Source organism: Manacus vitellinus, unplaced genomic scaffold, assembly GCF_001715985.3.
Source record: "Manacus vitellinus isolate BGI_N305 unplaced genomic scaffold, ASM171598v3 scaffold_15_pilon, whole genome shotgun sequence".
NCBI classification, from domain to species: domain Eukaryota; kingdom Metazoa; phylum Chordata; class Aves; order Passeriformes; family Pipridae; genus Manacus; species Manacus vitellinus.
The window spans coordinates 12,834,974-12,858,795 of record NW_021939122.1 but is presented as its reverse complement, the minus strand read 5'-3'; the positions used below and the strand labels follow the sequence as shown (position 1 = coordinate 12,858,795).

At 43.3% G+C, this 23,822-nt stretch overlaps 1 protein-coding gene across 1 annotated transcript in view; it reads left to right on the top strand.

The window, feature by feature from the left end:
- COL17A1 (collagen type XVII alpha 1 chain) overlaps positions 1–23,822 on the top strand; it is a 60,283-nt gene that overhangs the window by 25,589 nt on the left and 10,872 nt on the right. The window contains exons 3-37 of the mRNA XM_018069284.2: positions 199–243; positions 1,044–1,142; positions 2,636–2,773; positions 3,133–3,180; positions 4,112–4,147; positions 5,747–5,794; positions 6,214–6,357; positions 7,184–7,327; positions 8,062–8,133; positions 9,100–9,171; positions 9,520–9,585; positions 10,838–10,999; positions 11,314–11,391; positions 11,531–11,575; positions 12,163–12,312; positions 12,751–12,963; positions 13,540–13,578; positions 14,540–14,566; positions 15,042–15,068; positions 15,552–15,614; positions 15,786–15,890; positions 16,382–16,444; positions 17,091–17,126; positions 17,268–17,321; positions 17,693–17,728; positions 17,926–17,961; positions 18,380–18,442; positions 18,779–18,814; positions 19,189–19,260; positions 19,620–19,646; positions 20,317–20,352; positions 20,884–20,919; positions 21,150–21,230; positions 22,208–22,243; positions 22,940–23,020. Coding sequence (XP_017924773.1) covers positions 199–243; positions 1,044–1,142; positions 2,636–2,773; positions 3,133–3,180; positions 4,112–4,147; positions 5,747–5,794; positions 6,214–6,357; positions 7,184–7,327; positions 8,062–8,133; positions 9,100–9,171; positions 9,520–9,585; positions 10,838–10,999; positions 11,314–11,391; positions 11,531–11,575; positions 12,163–12,312; positions 12,751–12,963; positions 13,540–13,578; positions 14,540–14,566; positions 15,042–15,068; positions 15,552–15,614; positions 15,786–15,890; positions 16,382–16,444; positions 17,091–17,126; positions 17,268–17,321; positions 17,693–17,728; positions 17,926–17,961; positions 18,380–18,442; positions 18,779–18,814; positions 19,189–19,260; positions 19,620–19,646; positions 20,317–20,352; positions 20,884–20,919; positions 21,150–21,230; positions 22,208–22,243; positions 22,940–23,020 — 2,514 coding nt within the window. The remainder of the gene's footprint in view (positions 1–198; positions 244–1,043; positions 1,143–2,635; positions 2,774–3,132; positions 3,181–4,111; positions 4,148–5,746; positions 5,795–6,213; positions 6,358–7,183; positions 7,328–8,061; positions 8,134–9,099; positions 9,172–9,519; positions 9,586–10,837; positions 11,000–11,313; positions 11,392–11,530; positions 11,576–12,162; positions 12,313–12,750; positions 12,964–13,539; positions 13,579–14,539; positions 14,567–15,041; positions 15,069–15,551; positions 15,615–15,785; positions 15,891–16,381; positions 16,445–17,090; positions 17,127–17,267; positions 17,322–17,692; positions 17,729–17,925; positions 17,962–18,379; positions 18,443–18,778; positions 18,815–19,188; positions 19,261–19,619; positions 19,647–20,316; positions 20,353–20,883; positions 20,920–21,149; positions 21,231–22,207; positions 22,244–22,939; positions 23,021–23,822) is intronic.

Here is a 23,822-nt window from a genome sequence, read left to right as displayed (position 1 = left end):
AGAAAGACCTGCAAAGAAACACAGCATTGTGTGCTAATGCAACCACAGTCCCCAGGCAGTGTGGTCTTAAGGGACTTTTATTTAAATGAGTTGATCTTCTTTGGCTGAGTCATGCTCCTGCATGGCAAATAAGTAGAACATTAATCTAGTTTGGCTATATTAACATCCCATTACATCTGCACCCTTTTCTTCCCTTAGTTATTACAGAGACTGTAACCACAAGACTGACGTCCTTGCCACCCAGTAAGTAATTTTCAGTCATTGCATTACTTCTGCTCAGTGTTCTGTGCCTCTCCATGCTATTTGTCTGCATTATATCCATTATTTCCATAAATCCCTGGATGCAGCAGGTCTCAGTGCATAAAGATTTACACTCAAAGAAAAGCAATTTTCAGGAAAGCCTTTCCCAAAATACTGGTTACTGTGGAGAAGGAAGAGTATGTGGCGAGCTGTCTGGGTATTATCAGAAGCAAAGCCACGTACTCCACTCTGGTAGACCAGACTCTCCATGGATTTAAGGCCAGATATAGAGTCTGCAGCCTCCTCTGCTGGGGTTGCAGTGTATTATTCTCCTGTCATCTTACCCAGTTGACAACAGTGAGTGAATCTTTTTTGGGTAATATCAGAGGTCACAGGTCATTTCTACCTCTGTAGGGAAGTACAAGTACCAAGTAGGGAAGAATCCTCCATTCTCTTTATCCCACCATATCTGTATTAGCTTGCTGCAGCTGATTTGGGAAGGAATTGCACTATCATCCCATTTATGATGAGGGTTAACAGAAGTATCCTTCAGTCTGTGTAGGGAGCAAAACTTTACAAAGTTTTTTTTTTGCTTTTCCCACTCCACTGGGTGTGGAGTGGGAATGCTTGTCTGCTCTGCCAAGACACTTCCCTGCAGCTCTGATCTCTCACCAGACATGAAGCTGTGCTTGTAATTGAGTGTGTGGACAGCTTTGGGTCCCTCCTGACTTGTCTTGCAGTGTCTTTGCTATTCTTATCTTCTGCCTTGAGAGAATGTCTCATTTTGTGCTCATCTCTTTCAGAAGGAGGGAGCAGCAGTGGGCTCAAAACATCATCCCACACTGGAGGGAGTGGAGTGGAAAAGAGGTCTTACACCCATGGCAGCAGCTACGTGACCTCAAGTAAGGAATGAAATCATTGCACAGTGAGGAAACAGAGGGCAAAGACAGCATAAATGGGCTGAGGAGATATGCAGAGCAGGGAAGTGGGATGAGCCAGAGGTAAGGAAAACAAGGTTTGTGAAAGTAGAAGTGGCAAACACATACTCAAAGCAGAGGTATTCCTTCCCTAAAGTTGGGTTTGAGGATGGGTGAGTAAAGGACAAAATTCCCATTTTCCACAGAGAAAAACCTGATTTCAGGAGAACAACAACAAAAAATGCCATTCCCACTGTTTCTAAGAAGTCATTCAGAAATTGAATTTTCCTTCTTACATTTTTTTGCAAATCACAATCTTTCTGACCATTTCTGTTCTAAAGACAGTTTTGATTAATCTTTTTATTGGTCTTGCTGAGGGTAGAATATTATTAAAGAATTTCCTAGAAAAGGTTTTCTTGTGCTTGTGTGTCCATGGCTTTAGCACTTTGTACAGTCTGCCAGATTTTCTAGATGTGCTAAATCATTATGTGCTGCCTACTCCATGAAAACAGGATTCTTCTCTGACAGCATTCTTTGCCCAACTGTTAGACTGTCATAGCAAAAGTTTCTAAATAATAAGGTTCCTAGCCAGGTATCTGACTCACCTCTCTGTCCCCCATTACAGAACAAAACAAATCCTTGTAGAGGGGAAAGTTGGCAAGAAAACACTGTTGGATACACTCTTATCATAGGGATGGGTAAACAATATCCAGTCTGATCCTGCTGATCAGCGTGGACAGGTTACCCCTTATTACAGGACTCCCTTTTTGCTGCACTCTGATCATACTCCAGCATTAGATTTCATACAAGAGTATGAACACAGTTATGGCTGCTCAGTTCTTTCTCCATAGCACTGATGTGAATTAGGAGGGAAACTCTTTCCTCTGTCTAAACGTAACAGCTACTAATCACCTCCAGGCTGCCTTGGGTCTGATGCACACCTCAATCACTCTTCCAGAAAATGGGCCAACTAAGGCATGTCTAAATGTGAGTGTGGATAGTTGTTTTGGAAGGGAAGTGGACTCATCTCTGCTTTCCTTTATCTTGTGAACTGCATTCTTCAGCACTTTGAGTTTGGCTTAACAGTCTCCCAGTTTTTTAGCCTGTGTCATGTACCACTTGAGTTTACAGATGGATCTATATCCAAACCAAAACCCAGCACCATTCAGAGCTAGATTTGTTCGTGCTCGAGGGAGATGGCTCACTCATCCCCCTAGGCAAAAACCTGCTGTTGTGTATATCATTGACAAGGTTTGTTTTGAAACCACGAAGATAACAAACACTCCTCTCTGCACTGAATGCTGGGGACAGCCACAGTTAGACCCAAATGTTGTTCTTGTCCATCTCTAGTTGTGAGGTCTCAGTGCAAATCTGTCCAGCTCAGAGACTCAGGGCATCCAGTGTGTAGAGCCAAGGGCTTATCAGTCACAGTCACAGCTGTGACTTATCTTGCTGAGGGCATGTTGTTTTAACTGTAGGTGGAAGTGGTAGATTGAATTCAACATCATCATCCTCTGGCTACAGACAAGCCCAGTCTCCCAGCTCTACTCTCACCAAATCACCTGGCTCGACATTTGAAAGGAAAACCTATGTCAACCGCCATGCAACTTATGAAGGTACCACAGAACACGCCACAAAAAGGAGGCCATGTGTATTGCACTCTGAGGGCACATTAATGCACATTAATGTCCCCAACAGCACAGGAATCTCATTGTGGTTTTGCTGGGAAATAAGCCAGCAGGGACACATTGTAATTATTAAGTCCCGTTTATGGTAATGCTCATTCCTAAAAGGAGTTGTGGTATATATTGTTGAAAGACATTAGCAGCTCTTTCATGTGATCCTGAATAGCTCTTTTTTTAAAATGGAAATGTTTGCTGCCCACTGGGGTTAGACAGTTGCCAGGAAGACATGTTCTGAAAGCTTTTAATGATCTTGTGCAAAGTATTAATTAACACATTTCTGTTCTTTGCAGGGAGCTCCAGTGCCAACTCTTCTCCTGAGTTTCCCAGAAAAGATTTTGGTATGTTCTTTTTAGAGCTGTTCCTCTGAATGTTGTGGCAAGGTCATGTGAGTTGGTGACTACAAAGGCTTTTTGCACATTGCTGTGACTTGCTGTACCTGTGCTGTCTCTGTACTGGGCAGTCAGCGCAGCTCCATGACTTTGGAGGAGTTATTTGGGACTTACATTAACAGCTGACAGCCAGGTCTGTAGCTGACATATTCAAACAGAGGGTGCATGCTGTGTGTCTGCTACTCTGAACTCCTTTTGTGATGCTCCCCATATGACATAGGACATGGACAGGAGAGCACAGTCATGGGATACTTTATAGCATTCCCTCCACCCTTACCTTCTACCAAACTGGGAGAATAGCTGCAAGAACAGACTCTTAGGATTTTGAGCCATTGCTGGATATGCTGTTCCAGTTGCTCTTTTCTAGAGTTCAGCGAGTATAATCTATGGAAATACGAACGGGCTATCAAATCATACAGTTACGCTGAACACTGGCGGCAGGTATGAGCTTGCCCTGTCCAAACTCTGAGCTGCTGATTTTACTCAGTGAAGATAATGAAACATTATGATCAGGCCATCTTTCTGGCTCAGAGAGGAAGCAGGGTCTCACAGCACACAGTGTTGGTCAGTGGGGTAAACAGGCCTATTAGATTCCTTTTTTCTATTTGAAATGAGAGATCACCATCTATGAACAACATTTCTGTGTAGAAAAGGAAACAGCAGCTGGTCCAGAAATGCTAAAGGTGCTACTGATTCTTCAAGGTATCTTATGGTCTAAAGGGAGCCTGGTAAAAACTCTAAGAGTTCAATTGCCCCAGCTGTGCCCCAAGAAAAGTTACTGTCTGAATCTGAGCACTCTGAGCAAGATTGGTGTGTTGCCTTCCAGAGATGTCACAAGCAGTAAAGACTAACACTGCTTTTTTCTCATTGCCGTTCACAGCATCTACCTCCACCAGAGGGAGAAGCCAAAGTCGAGGTGAGTGATACTGTTCTTTGAGAAAGCTTCTTTTTTTCTTCAGTGTAATTCAGGTGTGTTAAATGGATCCATTCTTTAGCTGGAATCTATCAGTCCACGTAGAGCAGTCAGATGAGGTACGTGAATTTACACCACTGCAGATGAGCCATTTATCTGTAAGCAGTTGTTTAAACAAGCCTGGTGTGAAAATTGACCCTGTTGAAGGTCATGGTGGTTTGGAGTGTGTCAGAAAGGAGGATCTACTTGGGAACCTGGACATCTGAGGGCATAGGACATAGTCTTCTGTCTTGTCTGTTCACTACAATAAACTTAGTCCATCCATACTCTGGGACCTGCCTCTGACATATTTACAGTAATTACATTCATGTTTCTCCCACTGTGATCTGTCTTGCAAACCATAAAGCCATACCCTGAAATGATATCATGCTGCTGGTAAGGAGATGGGGAGGAAATTGGGGAGTTGCTGTGGTCTGTGTAGGCAGCTCACTGTAAAGCTCTACATTGTTTAAATCATTCAGTTCTTCTAATAATTTATTAACAGTGTTGGGGAAAGAAGGATTATATTAGTTTGTAAGAGTATAATATCTGTTCCCAGTTGGTTGAAGAGGAAATTATAATGTTACTTTATCCAAGTTAATTTTAGCAGTGGATATAAATCAAAGTATACTCTTGCACACTGCTCCTGCAGAGTGTCACATTTCCCAATTATTCTGCCTCAGATTGTCACAGCCTCCTCTAGCACACTACATGCCTGAGCTCCCATCAGAACTAGGCCATACATAATAGAGCAGACACCAGAGAATCAGGTCCAGCTTCTCATATTACTTCAGAAAATAATTCTAATCCATCAGCTTCTCCAGGTGAATGCCAAGATAGTGTTTCTTTTATAGTGCACGCACTGTCAGATTTCATCTTGAGAAGCATGTATCACATGTCCTGGCTGGCTACTTTGCTTGTGGGAAGCAAGCTTAAAGGGTTGCCCCAACCAAATCACATTAACTTTGTAGTCTTTTGTGCTGGACAGAAAAGGTCAGTAATAATGTTGAGTACCTGGTGATAATGTTGGCTTAAAACTGGCCTGGTTACATTCAGTGAACCAAAAGAGAAATCAGCACATGATAAGAGACTAAACCATACAGCCCATTGCAGAGATGGCAGTGTGAATTTTACCCAAGAAGTAATAGGGAATTTGTGTATTTAATAAGCTTCTTTTGGCTCTGTAGTTTTTTCTTCAGAAGGACAATAAAAATAGCATTTATGCTGAGTGGGGATATCAGTGTGATTGAGGACTGCATAATTAGGCCTTCAGTATGTCTGGCGATAACAACAGTATTGACTTCAACAGAGGCCCTCAATGAGTGAAATATAGCTCCCTGGAATTTTAAGTAACAAACTGTGACCCCAAAACAAAAAGTCACCCAAACCAATTTACAACCAGTTCACATGGGCCATGAGCGGTGCTCAGATCAAGCAGCAAGACAGCAAGATGGATCATAAACAGCAAGAAGGAAGGCATTCATTTCAGCCTGAAGATTCATTCCAGCCCAGGGCACAAATGTATCTCACTCCATATTCATGATCTGCTCTTTATCTTCCCAGAGAGTGAAATACGAGTCCGGCTGCAGAGTGCATCTCCCTCTGGCAGATGTAAGTGCCATGGCTTTTATTCCAGGGGTATCAGGGATAAGATAGAGGATGTTGCTGCTAGGGGTATGTCTGCAGTGTCTCTGGAACCCAGTCTTCATGATGACAGATAGCAGCATGTCATTCTCTTTTTCCTGTCAAGAACATTAATTTTTCTCCCCTCTCTGAACAAGGAAGCATGCTGTGGGCTGGGTGGTGGTCTTGCAAAGATGTAATTTTACTTAGTCCCAGAAGCAAGGCTGTAAAAGTACTTAGTCCCACAAACAAGCCTCTGAAGCTTTGTTATTTAGTGGCACCCCCAGAAAGTAACAACTTCATAGATACTCAGGTAAATTCCACTGAATGATTTATCCAGAGCAAGATTACAGGTCAGTGAAACAATGGCTTTTGGGTGACTCTGGACCCTTGTCTTTTCCTGCCAGGGACAGAGTTGGATGATGTGAAGCGTTTGCTGAAAGGAAGTCGATCAGCCAGCTGCAGCCCCACACGGTCACCATCAAGTACACTCCCGATCCCAAAAAAGGCTGTGGTGGAGACAAAGATGGTCACTGAGAGCTCTCAGTCAGGTACTTGGCTATTACCGATGTTGCAGTAATTGCAAGGAGTATTTGCCCTAAAAAATACTCAGTTGCTAAGAACATTCAGGTAAGAATACATGATCTCTGTTCCAGACAGAGGCAAGAATACAGGAAAAGGGTCAGAATGCTGAAAGACTGTCCAGATGTTGCCATAACAAGATAGGGTAGCTTTCTAGTGACTAGTCTAAGTTCCATAAATATAAGCCCATTCCTGCCGTGACCAGGTTTAATTCAGAGGTATTTCTGGCAGAGATAAGAGCTCCAAGTGAATATATCTGAGAGTGATTTGATCTCTTATCTCCAAGCAAGATGGAGATAGCAATGAAGACAAAATTTCAGTGAGTGTTGGATTTATTGGCAACACCACTTGATAATAACTCATTAGGAACTGTACTGTCAGAACAAGGGGGAATGGCTTCAAACTGAAAGAGAGTAGGTTCAGCTTAGATGTTAGGAAGAAATTCTTTACTGTGAGATTGGTGAGGCAGTAGCACAGGTTGCCTAGAGAAGTTGTGGATGCCCCAGTGTTCAAGGCCAGGTTGGATGAAGCTTTGAGCAACCTGGTCTAGTGGAAGGTGAATGATCATGCTACCAGGTCAGTCTTTATTCCATTGGTTAAAATTTGGGTGGGCTGTAATCCTGACATTTGAGGTCAGTTACACCACATTAACTTGGAGTCTTTGTGTTGATTCCACAAGGGTGATTCAAATTTAAGGCAGATGAAGTTGTTTACCATATAAATCTGCAGTGCATGCTAAGCCACAAGCCTGGTCTCATTGAAAACACTTCTGTGTGTTTGTTTGTTTGTTTACAGTGTCAGGGACATATGACACAACCATACTGAATACTGCCCTCCCTTCATACATGTGGTCCTCCACTCTGCCTGCTGGGTCTTCCCTTGGTGGATATCATAACAGCTCCTCCTTGATCAATGCCATGTCTCACTCCACAGGATCAGGTATGGATGATCCCAACCTGTACTGCCTAGGTTTGAAGGATGTAACTCAAACCTGAAACTGGGTCAAAAGCAGTGTTTGTGGTTTTTTTGCACTGCAAGAACTAAAATGATGGAAGAATCGAGATGGCAAGGGATATGCTTGATTTTTTTCTGATTTTTTGTTTTGTAATTTGGTGCTCTCTGCTTTTACACTGACTGTATCTGAAAATCCTTCTTTGTGAGGATCTATTGTCCTGACTGTCTGACTGTTGCTAAACTTTGTTGATAGTTTTATCAATGAGGTCAAGCTCACATTCCCCTTAAAAATTAGTTTCAGACTCTAATTAAATTGGATTACCTGGCCCATTGTAAGAGTGACTCATACACTGAAAATGTTATAAGTAAGAGTTGAGTGTGCTTATACCTGGTAAGGCCCACTTTTAAATGCTGCATTTCCCATCTCTGGAGAAAAACCACACAAACCTTTATCATGGCATACTTTTGAAAGTTTTGCTTTCTCTCACTGTAACATGATTGCAACTTGTTTGAGGTAAGAGTTTTTCCCGTTTGTCAGTTCAGTAAAATGGTGGTTTGTTGTCATAGTTTTCAAGATTTTTCCCCTGTGTAATTATTATGCATTTTCAGTAATTGCATTTCCAAGTTGAATCGTAATTTCTGTGACTGTGCCACTGACCTTTGGGTACTGGATTTCTTATTTCAGAGAAGTAATAACATTTCACTTCCTCTTTTTGCAGTTTTTGGTGTTCCAAATAATCTGGCTCCCAGCAATCATACTCTGAATGCAGGCCTGAGCTCTTCCTCTACAGGTCAGATTTTTCTTTTCTTCTCTTCAAACTTTGACAGCAACACATTTCTGGCAGACATGTGCAGTGAAATAATGCCTATATCCCAGTTTCCCTCCTGTTCCTCATCTCAGTGTCAGCAGCTTGTCTGCACACCCAGTTATTCAGTTACGGAGGGTTTATTCGGAGTTGGCCCAGTGTAGCTGCTGTTAGCTCCTGTCTATTTTTGTCTGGGAGGCAGGGAAAAGTAGAGATTTTCCAAGGAGAATTGTTTGTCTATTGAAAGACACCTGTTAGGGCAGCCTGTTTCTTCCCTAGAACAACTCAGGGCAATGCTTTAGAAAACAAATTCTTATGTCCTAGTCCATAAAGGCCCACTGCTTTTCTGTCAGTTTTCCCTGTAATTTCCCTTTGCTTCACCTGGCTCACGGCTTCTGGCAGACTCTCTTCAATGTCACCAAACCACGTTTCTGCCTTTCACAGTCACACATGCTGTCTGCACTGCACAGTGCCATCATGCAGGGTCTCTGACTGCGTGATGAGCAGGGTGTACAAGAGCAGTCTATACAGTGATTCTGACACCAAAGGGGCTACCTTCCAAGCTGTTTGCTTGTCTCTGGGTAGTAGTTTGACACATACAGTGTGCAGGTATCTCCTTAAATTTCCCTTAGTCAGTCCAAGCCAGTTTGCTAAATTTTCCTTTTTCCCAACTGCCCCACCTGCAAAAATGTCCATGCAGCCATGAGAATAGCCTTGTAATATAACTCAAGATAATGTTTTAAAATGGTCACCATTACTGTCCTGGGCCAACAATATCAATACAGCAACGTGATTGAAGGAAGAAATGGTTAGGCCTGTGATGCCTCCAAACAGCTGGTGAAATTTGTCGGGAGAGGTCATTATTATCACTGGGTTTGGTTTGGTTTTAGCCAGATTACCACCTGTGCTGTGGGATCCCTATAACTGCCATTGCAATGTTTTTCTTTGTAGTGTTTGGAGTTCAAAACAACCTGTCTCCAGGCTCTTCAGCCGTGACCCAGAATGCTACTGCAGCCTCTGCAGGTCAGAAACAAAGTAAGCCTGGAGAAAGGACCACCAATGTGTGCTGCCTTCTCCCACCTTTTCTGTAGTGACTAGAAAGTTCTTATTGACAGAAGATCCCTCATTACCATCTTCTTGGTGCGATATGAAGGGATATTGAGCAATGTTTCCTCTGCTTTGCATGTGCAGGAACAGCTCCCAGTACCTATGCACTAGAGATTTGCTGTCTGGGGAAGCCTTTAATTGTTTGAGTTGTCCTAGGTATGCTGAATGAGAAAAGATTGTTGAAATGGTTTGCAGCCCGAGGTTGATGTGTGTTGATCCCTTGACATCCTTCATCTTTGTCATTCTTGAATTTCTTCATTGCAGCATATGGGATGAAAAACACTTCTCAGAGCAACACCACGGCAAGCACTGCTGTGTCTGCCTCAGCAGGTGAGTGTGTCATTTATAGCTGCTTGGGTATGGCCTTGTACATGCATATCATAATAAAAACAATTAGAGATTCAGCCAGCTGAGTGACACTCAGGTGCAAAACTTGTCAGTAGCCAAGTCTCCTACCAGTATCTTTCTGAAAAGAAAGTGAGTCAAAAGTTAAGAATGAACAAATGAGCTGATTTGATTCAGATCTCCCCCATCCTGTGATGATTTGGATTATTTAATTGCAGCTATTTCTGTTCAGCAGGCAGGAAACTGGATAGAGGAGCACGGACTTCATTTGAAGCCAAAACATTTGCAGGGTTGCTCTTGAACATAATTTTGCAGTAGTACCAGCTTCAACTACTCAAAACCAAAAGAATTGGTTATCAGATGTTATCAGATTAGGGTTTTTTTAATGAGAGAAGTTGAAATCTTTCTAGTACCCTTTGTCCTTGAACAGTTGAAATTCATCTTTTCCATCTCTTTTCTGCAACTCTGAGTTATAAATTACTTTTCTTTTTTTTTTTTTGGTAAGGAAAGCCAAGTTTGTTTTGTAACCCAAGGACTCCCAAAGATGAGGCTTAAAAATAGGTGTAAAGACCACAGAAGTTATGATAACATTTCTAACAAAGGTTTACTCCAGGTTTCTGCTAAAGTAATGGAATAATTTGGTTATCTTGATTTTCTATGTTGTGTCAATTTGTGTGCAAATTCACATTTGTACACCATGCCAGGCATACTTGATAATGCCTAGTGGCACAAGAGTGACCACAGTGATGGCTTTGAACCTTGTTTGGCCTGTGCCAAACCTCAGTAAACTGTAGTTTAATGTCTCCTAACCCTGCCTGGCTCTCAAGTATGTGGAGGGCTTTGTGCTTTACAGAGTAGCTCCTCAGCTTGGGCTGTGCTGGCTCTGCTGACCCCTGAATGTCGCTCTCAGGCTGGGTTTCTATGATTCCATAGTAAGTGTGTTTGAGAAGTGGAGAGGTCATTCAACAAATCACTCCCATATGTGATTGAATTCCAGATGTTCTCCATTCCTGGTAGCAGTTGCTTCCCTGCTAGTGAAATACACATCTCTAAAGAACCCTAGTGATGTGCACAGCTCTCAGCTTCAGGGACCACTGTGTCTCTCACAGGGTGCTCATAGTGGTGGCAACCCCAATCACGATGTGACTACCTATTTTAATGAACCAAAGTGGTGTGGCATGTAGTTATGAACTCACACTCATCTCCTCTTCTTTATCACCTTTTACCAATATTCCAGGAGGAACTGTCTTGAGCTCCCAAGGAGATGACATTTTGCGTAAAGACTGCAAGTTCCTGCTGCTGGAGAAGGAGAATGCCCCAGCAAAGGAGATGGAGCTCTTGGTCATGACAAAGGACAGTGGCAAAGTCTTTAATGCCTCTGCCACTGGGCTTAATGGAGGTAACTTCCTTCTTTTGGGACATGTGTGTATTCTGAGGACAGAGAAGTGAAGTTCTGTCAGGCAGTCCACCTTTAACCATGTCGCCTGCAATCTGGGTCTAGCTTTTGCATTTGAAGCACCAGAGCATGCCGTGGATATTTCACAAAGCTCAGGAGCTTTGAGAGCAAAAAAACTAGATCTGGTTTTAACAGGCAGAGCTATTGTGTCTTCCCAATAAAAATATGCATTTTACCAATGAAAGAAGATAGGCCTGGTTCAACTTCCGATGTAATGTTTTTAATTATATTTGATTCCTATTCAGGATCCTTTGCAGATGATACCTTGAAGAAGGAGAAGCAGGGATTTTCTTCCTCTTATGCTGCAGATACTGGCCTAAAATCAGATGCAAATGGTAAGAGTTTGTCCCTGTGGAAATGCAATGGAATTTTTTCCTTTTGTCTCCATTACTACCATTCCCTTTCAAGCCCCTACTCTAAGTTTTGTCGTGTGAAGTAAGATTAGTAAAATCTCTTCTACTGTTGTTAAAACAGGAGGACTGAAATCCATGCCAAAAAGAGACAAAGAAACTTATGCAGGTAAGTGACACAACTCAGACTTTCATTGAAAGAAGCACCAAAGCACAATATACAAAAAGCAACTGTTCCTGAGGGACATGGGTGATCTCTGTGCAATGTCATCAGAGAGAGGAAATATTCAGGAGGCTACCAGAGAAATTGGTACCAGTGGTTTGATTCTAGATGAGTGGGCAGTTGAGGTAATCTTTTATTGCTAGAGAAAAACAGATAGCAGACAGTTCAACTGCATCCTGCTACCAGGGCAGATTTCTGGGGAAGAGAGGGCTCAGACAGACCATGTTGACTATTGAGCCATTTTTGGATCAAATCTGTCCAAAAGATTGACCCCCAAGCAGACAATTTTTTTCAGCTGTTATTTTAAAATGCACTGGGTGTTATCTCCTGTTGGAATTCCCTTTGGAAATACTGTTCCTGGCTTCCACAGGGATTAGAATTACACTCACCATGTGCGGAGTGTGGTGTAAAGATATTTTTTCCTAGCCTTTTGTATAATGGATTAGAACTTGGTATCCTTATTGTAAGAGATTCTTAACTCTGAAGTCAAGGAACTCTTCATTAACCAGGAGACTGCTCCTTCTGTCTTCCAGAAATACGAAGTGGTGATGGGGGGGGTGCAATTGGATCAGCACCATCCTGGTGTCCCTGTGGTTCCTGCTGTACCTGGTGGAAATGGCTCCTGGGTTTGCTTCTAGCCTGGTTGTTTCTCCTTGGATTGCTCTTTGGACTCATTGCTCTGGGTAAGAAATAACTGAGGAACAAAATGGTGAATGGGATAGAAAGACAGAGGATATAAGCTGGCAAAGAGGCCAAGCACCAGAGATACCAAGGCAGGGAACTGAGGAGCACATTCAGCTTGATGGTGACTGCCACTAAGATATTAAAAATGGACAGAAAGAATGGATGAGGAATATAAACCTTTGATGAGGAGTTATCTAGTCTTGGAGTGAGCAGGATAGGAAAGCTCCTGAGATCTGAGGTCTTACAGCTCTGGGACTAAATTGCCATTTAAACTTCAGATATCCCTTCTAGGAAAAAAAAGGATACAAAGAACTCTGCAAAACTCGTTGGCCATAGCAATCTGACACAGTGTTGCCATGTCCCTGCTGATAGCAGAAGGTATTTCAGACCTGCATGTGTGGCAGAATATTCCATAGCATTTTCCTTTGGCCTTCCAGCGGAAGAAGTGAGAAAGCTGAAATCTCGTGTGGAAGACCTGGAAAAAATCAATGGTGGCCTCCTGGCAATTAACCAAGGGAATTCAAAATTAGAAAAGGATGCTAGAATAGACTTTCTTCATGGTATCTCACCCTCCTCAACCTTCCCTTATGAAAATGAAGAGTCGGTCTGGTTGATGGTGAAGAGCAGATTGAACAAGGAAATGGAACGAGGTGAGCAAATTCAATACCTGTGATGCTGCATGAGACCAAATGATTTCAAGGGGAAAGGGGGCATTTGCTTGCCCATGGGCCTGAAGAGTAGAACTTTTTGAGTTCAATGAAGTCTGTCAAAAGTAGTGTCCTCTCCTATCCTCAGAGACAGACTATGCTGGATCTCAGGGTGCTGCCTCTAACATTGGTGGTGCATCCCTTAAATCCAGGAGAAAAGGGAGAAGAAAGAAAGTTGTAGACATGCCATCCTGGGCCAGGATATGTCATGTTTGCTGTAGCAAGTGTGTTTTCCATTTTGGAAAACCTGTAGAGAAAAATGAACCCACACCTTTTTTCTCATGCTACTTTTGTTAGCAAGGGGAAGATTATTTGCTTCCATTTAGCAGAGGATGGAAAGAGGTTGACAAAAGACAAGCCTACATTCTCCCATCTTTCATGGGTTTCATGGATTCGTAAAAAAAAATTTACTGTGCTGCCTGTAGCCTCAAAATCCAAATAGATGGATCCTTGTACGTGAAATGAGTAGCTGCTCTCTTGTGTAATGCACTCTAATAGCCCCTTCACTTCCTCTTACAGGCTACTTCCGAGGGGAGAAAGGAGAACGTGGTGAGAAAGGTACAGCCATATAGTCCTTCTCTTCCCTTGTCCAATTCCTTGGTTCTGGCAATGCACAAGTTTGGAGGGGATGTTGCCACAAGGGGCAAGGGGCAGTGAGGAAGATGAAGATGGTTTATGCTTAAACAAAAGGAATCATAGAATTGTTTAGGTTGGAAAAGACCTCTAAGATCATGGAGTCCATATAAACCTAACACTGCCAAGTCCACCAGGACATCATCTCCCTAACTGCCACATCTACGTGTCTCCAGGGACTGTGACTCAGCCACTTCCCTGGGCAGCCTGTTCCAATGCTCCATAAGCCTTTTGGTGAAGAATTTTTTTGTAATATCCAATCTAAACCTCCCCTGGTGTGGCTTGAGGCCATTTCCTCTTGTCCTATTGCTTGTTACTTGGGAGAAGAGACCCACCCCCACTTCACTACAACATCCCTTCAGGGAGTTCTAGAGAGTGATAAGGTCTCCACGGGGACTCATTTCCTCCACCCCCAGCTGCCTCAGCTGCTCCTCACAGAATGTGTGCTCCAACCCCTTCACCAGCTCTGTTACCCTTGTCTGGACTCACCCCAGCACATCAATGCCCTTCTTGTAGTGAGGGGCCAAGAACTGGAGACAGCACTCGAGGTGCCTCATCAGTGCCAAGCACAGTGAGACGATCACTTCCCTGGTCCTGCTGAACTAAAGCTAGTTTTCCATGTAAACTGTAGAGTCTCTGATCCCATGCAAAACAATATAGGAGGCCAAATCTTGCATTGTGCCAATATGAAAGGCCAGATTATGGTTGTCACTAGTGGGATGGGTTTGATCCTGCACTATTCAATTATGAAGTGTCCCTGTTCACCCTTAACTCCTTCATGTTTCAGTGAAGGTGGGAAAGCAACTAGAAAACCAAAATGAATGAGTAGTCGTAGGAGATATCTCCAGGATGTCTCCTGATTCAACTTTTTTTGCGCTTTTCTCAGGTGACATGGGAGTGCAAGGTCCCAAAGGTGAGTCTGGAGTTACATGCTTTCTCAGGTAGATTGACAGTCTGCCATAAGGTCTGGGTAGCAAACGGACTTTTGCTACTCCAGAAGTTGGAGAAACTGATGTTAGTTATCTGTTAGTTCAGATATTGTTGTAATGGTTGGGGTTTTTTTCTCTTCTTCTGGGCAAAGAACATTTTAGAGTTCATAGTAGAAAAGAGAACAGATCTCACTTTGAATTTAGAACTTCTTTCACCTGGATGAAAGTCATTCCTGAAGCCAGGCTCTACCTGGTTTAATCACAATGTGAAGCACAGAGTGCTTCAGAGGATTTTGCATGGTCTGAATGATTCAGTTCTTTACATAAATACAAGGGAGACGGTAAAACTTGTAAACATCCTAGGAACATAAACTACTTTAATGGAGGTGAGGGTCAGCCAAAGTGACAAACAGGGAAGACAGTATTTCCCACTGACTGTTTATTTCTTTGTCTCTACAGGAGACCGAGGACTTCCTGGTGTTCCAGGTGAGCTATAGTACAATTCCCCTTTGAGGGAGGACATTTAGTGACATTACTGTAGGCAGGAACAGGTTTTGCACTGCAGATCTAGCTCAGGGTGGTTCACTAAAGAGTCGATATTTAGCATAGACTGTATCACTTGATTAATATCTTGGTGCTGAGCTACAGATGCCCCTTAGAGACTTGGTTACAAGCAAGGCCTTGGCCAGACTTCCACTTAGTTGAACATGCTGAATTAGGGGTTGTGAAGATCCCCGTCTACCACTGAAAGAGTCCTACAGCTGCATAAGTGCTTAGCCCAATTTCCTTGTGCTTGTATATATTGTGTTCTTCTAAAGACATCCCTGTTCAAGTGCCCACCTTCTGAGTAATGTGTTCTTTACCTCAGCTGATTAATCCCTCCAGGCTTCAGGTTCTCCTAATTTGCATATTATTCTTTCATGGTACAGAGTCAAGAACTCTGAACATTTGTTGTGTTTTTCTTTCCAGGCATTCCGGGTCCAATTGGACATCAAGGACCAGAAGGACCAAAAGGACAGAAAGGCAGCATGGGTAAGGCTTTCTGTCAGTGCTGTGAGTCTTTCACAACTGATTGACAGTGGCATGGGAATACAGGCACCAGACTGGTGTGACCATTGCCTTCCCCAGTGGAGGTGGCTATGAATCCTTTTGCCCAAGGCCTCCTGTAGACACTTTATTTTACATGGCATTTGTTTCCTGTAGGTGAGCCTGGAATAGAAGGTCCCATGGGACAAAGAGGTCGAGAGGGTCTACCAGGGCCTCGAGGGGAGCCAGGACCACCTGGATTGGGAGAAAAAGGAGACAGAGGTAGGAACCAGGTGTCTCGTTGCATAAAGCAGGGATGGACAAAAGCTGGAGTTTGCTCCCAATTTATAAAACACCTCAGTGGCAGAATTTGATTTCATTATTCCAATCCAGATTTCACATCAGACATTTACCAGTATAGACGAATATGGCCTAAAGAATTCTTTTTGCCAAACTTATAATGGGTAAACAAGGGTTGTTTTGGTTTGCCAGATCTGACAGTCAAGTTTGAGTTTGACAGAACCAAAAACTCTTTACTATAAAGATTGTCTTCTTCCCTGTTATCCCAGTCACCAAAGCTGGGGGACTTGTCTTGCTGAAGCCCAGGGAGCTCATATCTTTTTCTTGAACAATGCATGCCTGTTTGGGCATTTTGAACCAACCAGCAGATTATTCATGACACTTGCCAGAGAAAGAATAACAGGAGATGGGATAAGGAAAAAATGGGAGTACAATTACATTCTACTGTGACTGTTCATGCTCTTATTTTGCAGGTGCTATTGGTGAGCCAGGTCCTCCTGGGCCACCTGGACCCCCAGGTTCTGCTGGCCTAAAAGGTAAATAAGAAGATGGAGAGAGAGGACCTAGCAGAGTGGTTAGGAGTAAATGAGCACCCCAACTTTCCTGTTTCACTTGTGTTGCTCTGCAATAACCAGAAAAGTGAACTAATGGTCTCAGTTTAGATAAAATTTACTTTAGTTGTTACACATAACCTTTACAGCAATAAATTCTTAGAGATTTTTCATGAGAATGGGGAGTGGCAGGGAAGTTTCTCAAAACACCAGTCTTTAAGGTGTGTGATATTTCCAGCTGTTTTTTCTTTGCTTTCAGAAATAATAAGGTAAAGTCCATTTCCCTAACAAGCTTCTAAAGAGTTACAGCTCTACATTCCATGTAACTGAGATAAAAATTGTACTGTAAAAAATGGGTCCCATGTGAAGCACAGATCTCAGCATTTCAGTCAAGATGGAAGGATTGTGTCTCTTTAGGGAAAAACACTTCCTCAATGTCACAAAGAACTAAGTTCTGCAAATTTGTCCTCGTTTTGAGGATGCCAGTGATGCAAATTCTTCCAGTGGCTGGGGAAATTCCAATCTGCTGAACATCTATTGGGTTATGGATGTTCTTGGGCAAACCAAAATAGATTTGTTCATTTTCTAATTGTGATGTTACAGAAAGAAAATCTGTGTTCCTTGTTCACAGGTCTGATGGGTTCTCCAGGCCCACAAGGTCCTCCAGGTGAGTGCTGCATTCCTTTGCTATGGCATCTAGAGACTAGGGAAAACAAAAACTGAGTGACAGCTTCTCACAGCTTTTCTGCTTCAGTGATGAATTGTGGTGAGTTGGATGAATTAAAACCCCCATTTCATTTTTGTGCAGGTCCTCCTGGCCTACAAGGATTTAGAGGAGAAGCAGGTCTCCCAGGTGCTAAAGGTAAGTTTCTCTTCCCCCTGCCATTTACAGCAGCACTGGCTGATGTGCTTTGCTGGCACTGCTCTGAGCAGCAGACTTGATCTGATTTTGATGCTATGGGCAAATAAAAGCATAAGACTGAGGAAAAGGGGGGAGAAACCAAACTTAGTGATTGCAAGCAAATATTGAGAAATACAGGAGACAGAGGTAATAGAGTAGTCTAGGTGAGGAAATGCATTTGATGGATGGAGCTGTATTGAAGGAAAGGAATTTCAGTTTGAGTTTGTCTGCTATCAGAGGATCTGTATTCCCCATGATTTTTCTTGATGCATGAAATTTCTTTCCCTTATGACTTACAATTACTATTCTTCAATCCTCAATGTATCTTTCAGGTGAGAAAGGAGCCAGTGGACCTCCTGGGCCCAAAGGTATGTTGATCAATTCGTTATCTTTTGTGGTTATTTTCTTTAGATTCCTTTAGATATGGGTACTGTCCATGGGTACTAACCCTATCCTTCTTTGGCTTTTTCTTCTGTGCTCTTGTCAGAAAGCAGACTATTTTCTCTGATGGAAACATTTTACAATGAAACAATATCACATAATCCTTCCCTTTTTCATATCACAGGTGATCAGGGAGAGAAGGGTTCTCGTGGAATGACAGGTCAGTAGATTGGAACACTGGAGTAACAGCCTATCTAATATACATGTGCATTATTTGAGTTTTCAAAAAAAGTATAGTCCAGCCAATCCCAGATAGCTTTCTGAAAAAGTATAATGATGTTACTGATTGTAGGAGTTTTATTTTTGCACCCAAGTTATAAACAAATAGATCCCATTCTTGATTCCAGTAATCTTGGTAGCGATCTTTGTATTTAGCTTTAAGGAAATCCTCCCTCACAATACCCTGTATTCACACATCTCTTGAGCTTTTCTAATGCCCAGAGACAATCATGGATCATGAGTTCTGAACATCCTGTCAATACTGGTTTTCAGTTGCAAAGCAGAAAATATATCTGACAGTCATAAATTGTATCTTCACCAAGTTTTGTTTGATTCATTTTCATACTATTTTGCTACAGGTGAACAAGGCTCAAGAGGAATGCCTGGACCTCCAGGAGAGCCAGGGGCTAAAGGACCTGCAGGTGGGTAACAGAAAGCAGTTATATTTATATGTGAGGCAATGTCACTGCCACCCAGAGTGTGTTTCTGTGAGCACAGACAAGGAAACAACACAGGTGTGGCATCACACTGGTTTCTCTAGACAGCTCCCAGTAGTCTGTGCACTCAGAAAAGGTATCCTACAGTTAAGTTTTGCATGAATGTTTCCTGGATCTTCAGTAACTGCAGCTAAGGTTTCTTTCAGATGCCACATGGTGAGAAGCCACTCCTATGTTTAGGGCTATGCTCCACTTAGGAGGAGGACAGGACAACTGTGGTACTTTTTCAGTAGTCCCTGACAATCTCTTTCCTTTGAACAGGACAAGCTGGCCGTGATGGACAGCCAGGTGAAAAAGGTAAGGGATTCCTTGGAGGTAGAAGTGCAGGTACTTTCTGACTTGGCGGGAGTTGGATTTCTAAAAGGGGTGGAAGAAAGATAACAGCAGATTTACCTTCTGGGATCTTGCTGTCTCAGAACTGTAGAGTCAAACCATGTAAGCATGGAACTGAGACATATAATGGAGTAGCCTGTGAACTTGTGAGAGTTCTCACTACAGAACTCTTCTGTCATTGATGTTCCCCTCCCAGACACTGCTGCTGGAAATGGCCAGGTGGCTGTGAGGATGCAATGGGTAGAAAGTGCTGCAGCACAGCTGGTGGCCAAGCTTGAATGGATTGGTAGATTGTAAGTCAGTGACTTCTGTCTTGTTAATGATTATTATATCTGTAGGTGAACCAGGTCTTATGGGAATGCCAGGTGTCCGAGGCCCTCCAGGACCCTCTGGAGATGCAGGAGAGCCAGGTAAAACATACAGAGAACAAAAATGCTTTTAGCTCAGGCAGGAGCACAGATGTCTTTGTCAACAATTTCCAGTCTTAATTTGAATTTAAGGCTGGCAGAGGATCTTTGTACTGTAAGATGGTGATGAAAAGAAAATACATGGGAATCTAGACCTGTTCATGGTCCCAGGATTATACACACTGCAAACATCAGCTGCTAAGAGCCAACCTTCAATTTACATACCAGTTGCTTGGCCAGTTTGCAGCACTTGTGAATTGTGTGCTATAATTTCATGTAAATGTAATCTTTTTGTCCCTGTCTATCTTTTTCACACTTGAAATTTGTTTACACACCTTGGAATTTTTGCCTTTTTCTGACAGGTCTCACAGGACCCCAAGGACCACCAGGTAGGCTTTTCCACTGTATTCCAATTTATCAATATTTATCCATATCATTTGGATATGGGCTCAGAAAACTCTTGTAGTTTTCCCTCTGGACTGCTCAGGGCTTCCAAAGTGATATCTCAAGGTTTCTGTATCTCCTTTGGCTTTTGAGAAGGGTTTTGTGGTTGGTGTATAGATTTTGAGCAATGCAGAGCCTTGGAGTGTTGAAAATTTGCCTCCCCCAAAACATAATTTTCGACGAATAACACGTTCCCTGTGCATCACTGAAAGGTCCTTTTAATTAGTTGCAGAAACAGAAGGGAGAGTATGTAGCAAGAGAGGTGAAAACAGGGGGTGTGACATCTGTAAGCAGTGGTGGTCTGGGAGGCAGTTCACCAGGGAATTTATCCAGGAGCATCAGGACAGGTAGCAGTACCTGAAAGAAGCTACAGGTAAATCTAGGGAGCAATGTCATCATCTAGGGAGCAGTGGGAGCAGGGAAGCCCAGGGACACTACCACCTCAATCTGCTCCTCCACATGCTGTCAGGAACATGCTCATAATGCTGAAAGCCAAGGTATGGAATAGGGAGCTCCTATAAACCCACAGGTGAAACTCAACTGAGGCACCTGGAAGAAGTACAGCAAACAATATTTGTACTAACCATTTTAAATTGTTTGTCTACCTCATATCAGGACTTCCAGGCAACCCAGGCCGACCAGGGGCTAAAGGTGAGTTTTGTTTCTTCCCTAATGCTCCTTTTCACTTATTTTAGCAAGGATTAGCTGCTCTGCTGACCAGTGCCTGGATCAACAGTGGCATCTAGTGGCTTTGGGAAGGGGAGGTTTGAGAAACACGGTAGCCATAGCTTCCTTGAGCATATAGGAAAGGCAGGGAGGGCATCTGCTGAGGGCTGAGTCATGACAGCTCTTCACTGAGAAAACCTTAGCACGCCTGGTTCTGCCCTGAGCCTGTGAGTGTGATGCCTGGTGGCTGCAAGGGAAGCTGTGTGCCTGCCTCAGATAAATCAAGGCCTATTGCCTATGCTGGCAGATGTCATGCTTGCAAAGCTGATCAGAGGATATCTCTGGATTAGCTGGGCTCTCTTACTTCCCCCATGACCTTCTAGTGCTATAACTTCTCAGGCAAGAGATCAGGGGCAAAGAGAACAGAAATTACATGTTTAATAACATAATGTCATTGAGCTAGTTATAGATCTTCCCCCAAAAAGAAGCTCATCTTTTGTCTCTTTGTTTTCCTAGGAGAACCTGGAGCTCCAGGAAAAGTCATAAATGCTGGTACGTAGTGCTGTGTGAGTTCAAACACTTCTGCTTTTGGAGATTTTCTCTGGTTTTTGTTATGCATCCTCAGTTCCTCTCAGCCGTGTGTCAGACTTGTACTGAGGCTCCCTGTGTTGGGAGAATACACCTGTGGTAGATGTGGGATTCCTTAAGCATAGATTTGTTACACATTCACAGGATGTGTGCAGATAACTGTATGTGTGCAAATGTATGTGTTTGTTTTTCAGAGGGCTCATCAACTATTACCCTGCCAGGCCCACCAGGTCCCCCAGGCCCACCTGGCCCCACTGGACCTCCAGGTGTTCCAGGTGAGGAAGCTGCTCCCCTGCTGTGGATTTTGCAGGCAGCTTACATTGCTGTGCATCCAGTTCTTATTTTAATGTATAACGTTCATGGTCTCTGCTAGACTGCCCTGTCTGGGGGGCAAGATGGCTCATGGTCGTCACCCTTCCCTGCAGAAGGACCAGGGTCAGGCTGAGTTAGGAAGGCAGCAGCCTCAAGGGAGAAATGGAATAAGATCACAGGGAAGAAGGACAGCAGGGAGAGACAAGAAGATGAAAAAACTGGGCACACTGTTGCTATCCTTTGATCTATTGAGTACAAAGTAGTGATATGTCAAATCCAGTGAGTAGAATCCAGCTCTTTTGCTGCTCAGGAAAGCAGGCTTGTGTCTGATCCCTTTCCTGGCACTGTTACTGAAATCAGGAAGTGCTTGTTTTCCAGTCTTAGCTTTCAACTCAAGACAGCAGAATTCCCTCATGAGCATCTGGAAATCTTTCAGACACAGACACACACGTACTCTGGCCATGCACGAACACAGTCCTCAGGTTCCTCTGTCCCTGGTCAGACACTGCCCTCCACATGCTGGTGTCAGGAAGCAGAGTTTCTTAGCCCTGGTTCTCAGGGCACTTCTGTGCCTCTTCAGCTCTATAGCTGGAGCTAATCCTGGTTTGGTAGAGCCAGTCTCAGTTTGCAGCAGAGAATGCAAGAGGATGCCTGTTGCATTTCTGTTGTGGTCAGTGGCATTCTGCTTATTTCCCCAGTCTGAGAGGCACCAAGCACTTTAACTGCCAAATGATGGAAAATGAGCGTCTTCTCCAGAGCTTCAAGTAGTACATGGAACATTGATTCATTCATACCCCATAGCAATTTCATTTAGTTGTATAGAAAAGTACATTATTTGATAGTCTTAGTTCTTATAAAAGGGTATTGATTCTTTCCTGCTACTGTAAAATACAACCAGGAAAACCTAACAAAACCTTTTGTTTTTTTCCTTTGAAACCAGGTCCTGCTGGCCCAGCTGGTCTCCCTGGACAGCAAGGTATCATTGTCCATTAGCTTTGATTATGCTTCTTAAGAGAACGGAATTCATTAGTTTTCCTTTGTTTCTAATTCTCTCAGCCCTTGGCACATTCCTTCTCCCTTTTGTTTGCAGATTTCTTCCTTTCAGTTCATTTTTCTGCGTTATTTGGCTTAATTAATCTTGTGAAGAATTTCTATTGTTTTTTGTTTTCCCAGGGGAAGAAGGAGGGGGGTAAGAGGGTGGTAAGAGCCAGAGTATTGTGGATGCTGCAAATGTCTGTTTTTCTTTATGTTATTTTTTCCAAGGACTGGTATTTCTAAGGCACTTTTCAAGTGCAGTTGCCTCTCTGTGATAGGGGATATAGCCCAGCTGGATACCTCCTGCCATTTTGAAAGGCAGGAGAACAAACTAGGACCCAATTGGGAATAATGTCACTGTGAAACCACTGCCAGTTGGGCAGACATCTGTTTGGAAGGGCCTGAACAGAGCTGACCCCTTAGAACCTCTCTTCTGGTTTTCTATGATTCTGTTAGAGCAAATTCTGCAGTAATTTCCACATTGGAATGCAGTATCCCTCAGAGCTGGGGACTGCTCCCACTTCATATAAGAAAAGTCTGAACCCATTGTCAGGGAGGTGAGGAGTGGGTACAAAATATCACCATCTCTCAGTTACATAATTCACTTTCTGATTTTCTTTTTTTTTTCCTGAAAAAGGTCCACGGGGTGAGAAGGGATCCCCAGGTGAAGCTGTGGTAGAAACTATCAAAACAGAAGTCTCGTCATTAGCATCTCAAAGTAAGTGGCTCTGCCTTTCCAATCCTTTGCTTGGAGACATGTCAGAGCCTGAAGGCCTGCTCTCAGGAGATGCCTTTACCTCTTTCCCCTCAACACGACACAGGGCAAGTGTGTGTCTATGCTTGGTGGTGGGACTGCCTCTTCTGCCCTCCTTCTCACCTGTGCATCCCAAAGTCATTTCAGAAGGAGGTAGATGGCACCAGGCCCATGTCACAGAGAGGGAAGCTGAGGAATGGTGACTGGTGGACAGCTGCTAACAGCAGAGATGGTCACAGAGCTGAAAGGTTGCAGCCTGGCCTTTCAGTCACTGTGTTCACACAGGGCAGTTCCCTGTGCAATATGAATGTGAAGCCATCTGCAAGAGGAGGACCATTTTGAAAAGACATGTTAATCTGAGCAACAGAAATAATCTCTCTGCAAATTAGAGGATGAATTCACAGGGGAGAAAATGCTATTTTAAGATGAAAATAAGTGGAGCAGAACAGAATGGTTTAGCAACATCCCAAGAAGATTGCTTGTTCTGTGCAATACTAGACGTGTGATGTGCTTTCAGTCAGTGTTCCTAGGGTCTGGGACCTCTGCAAATGTGCAGCAGAGGCAAGGTAAAAGAGGGCATACAATTATAAGTGATCCTTGCCTGATCACCATCTGAACAGGGCCATGTAGATTCAGACCATGCTGCAGTACTGTCCCGTTTCCCATTCAGGAGTCTTGGATCTCAACATCACTAAACTTTGAGTCTGTGCCTTAACTGGGAGGTGAGGGTACATCTCACAGTACAATCAAGATAACACAGTGCAGC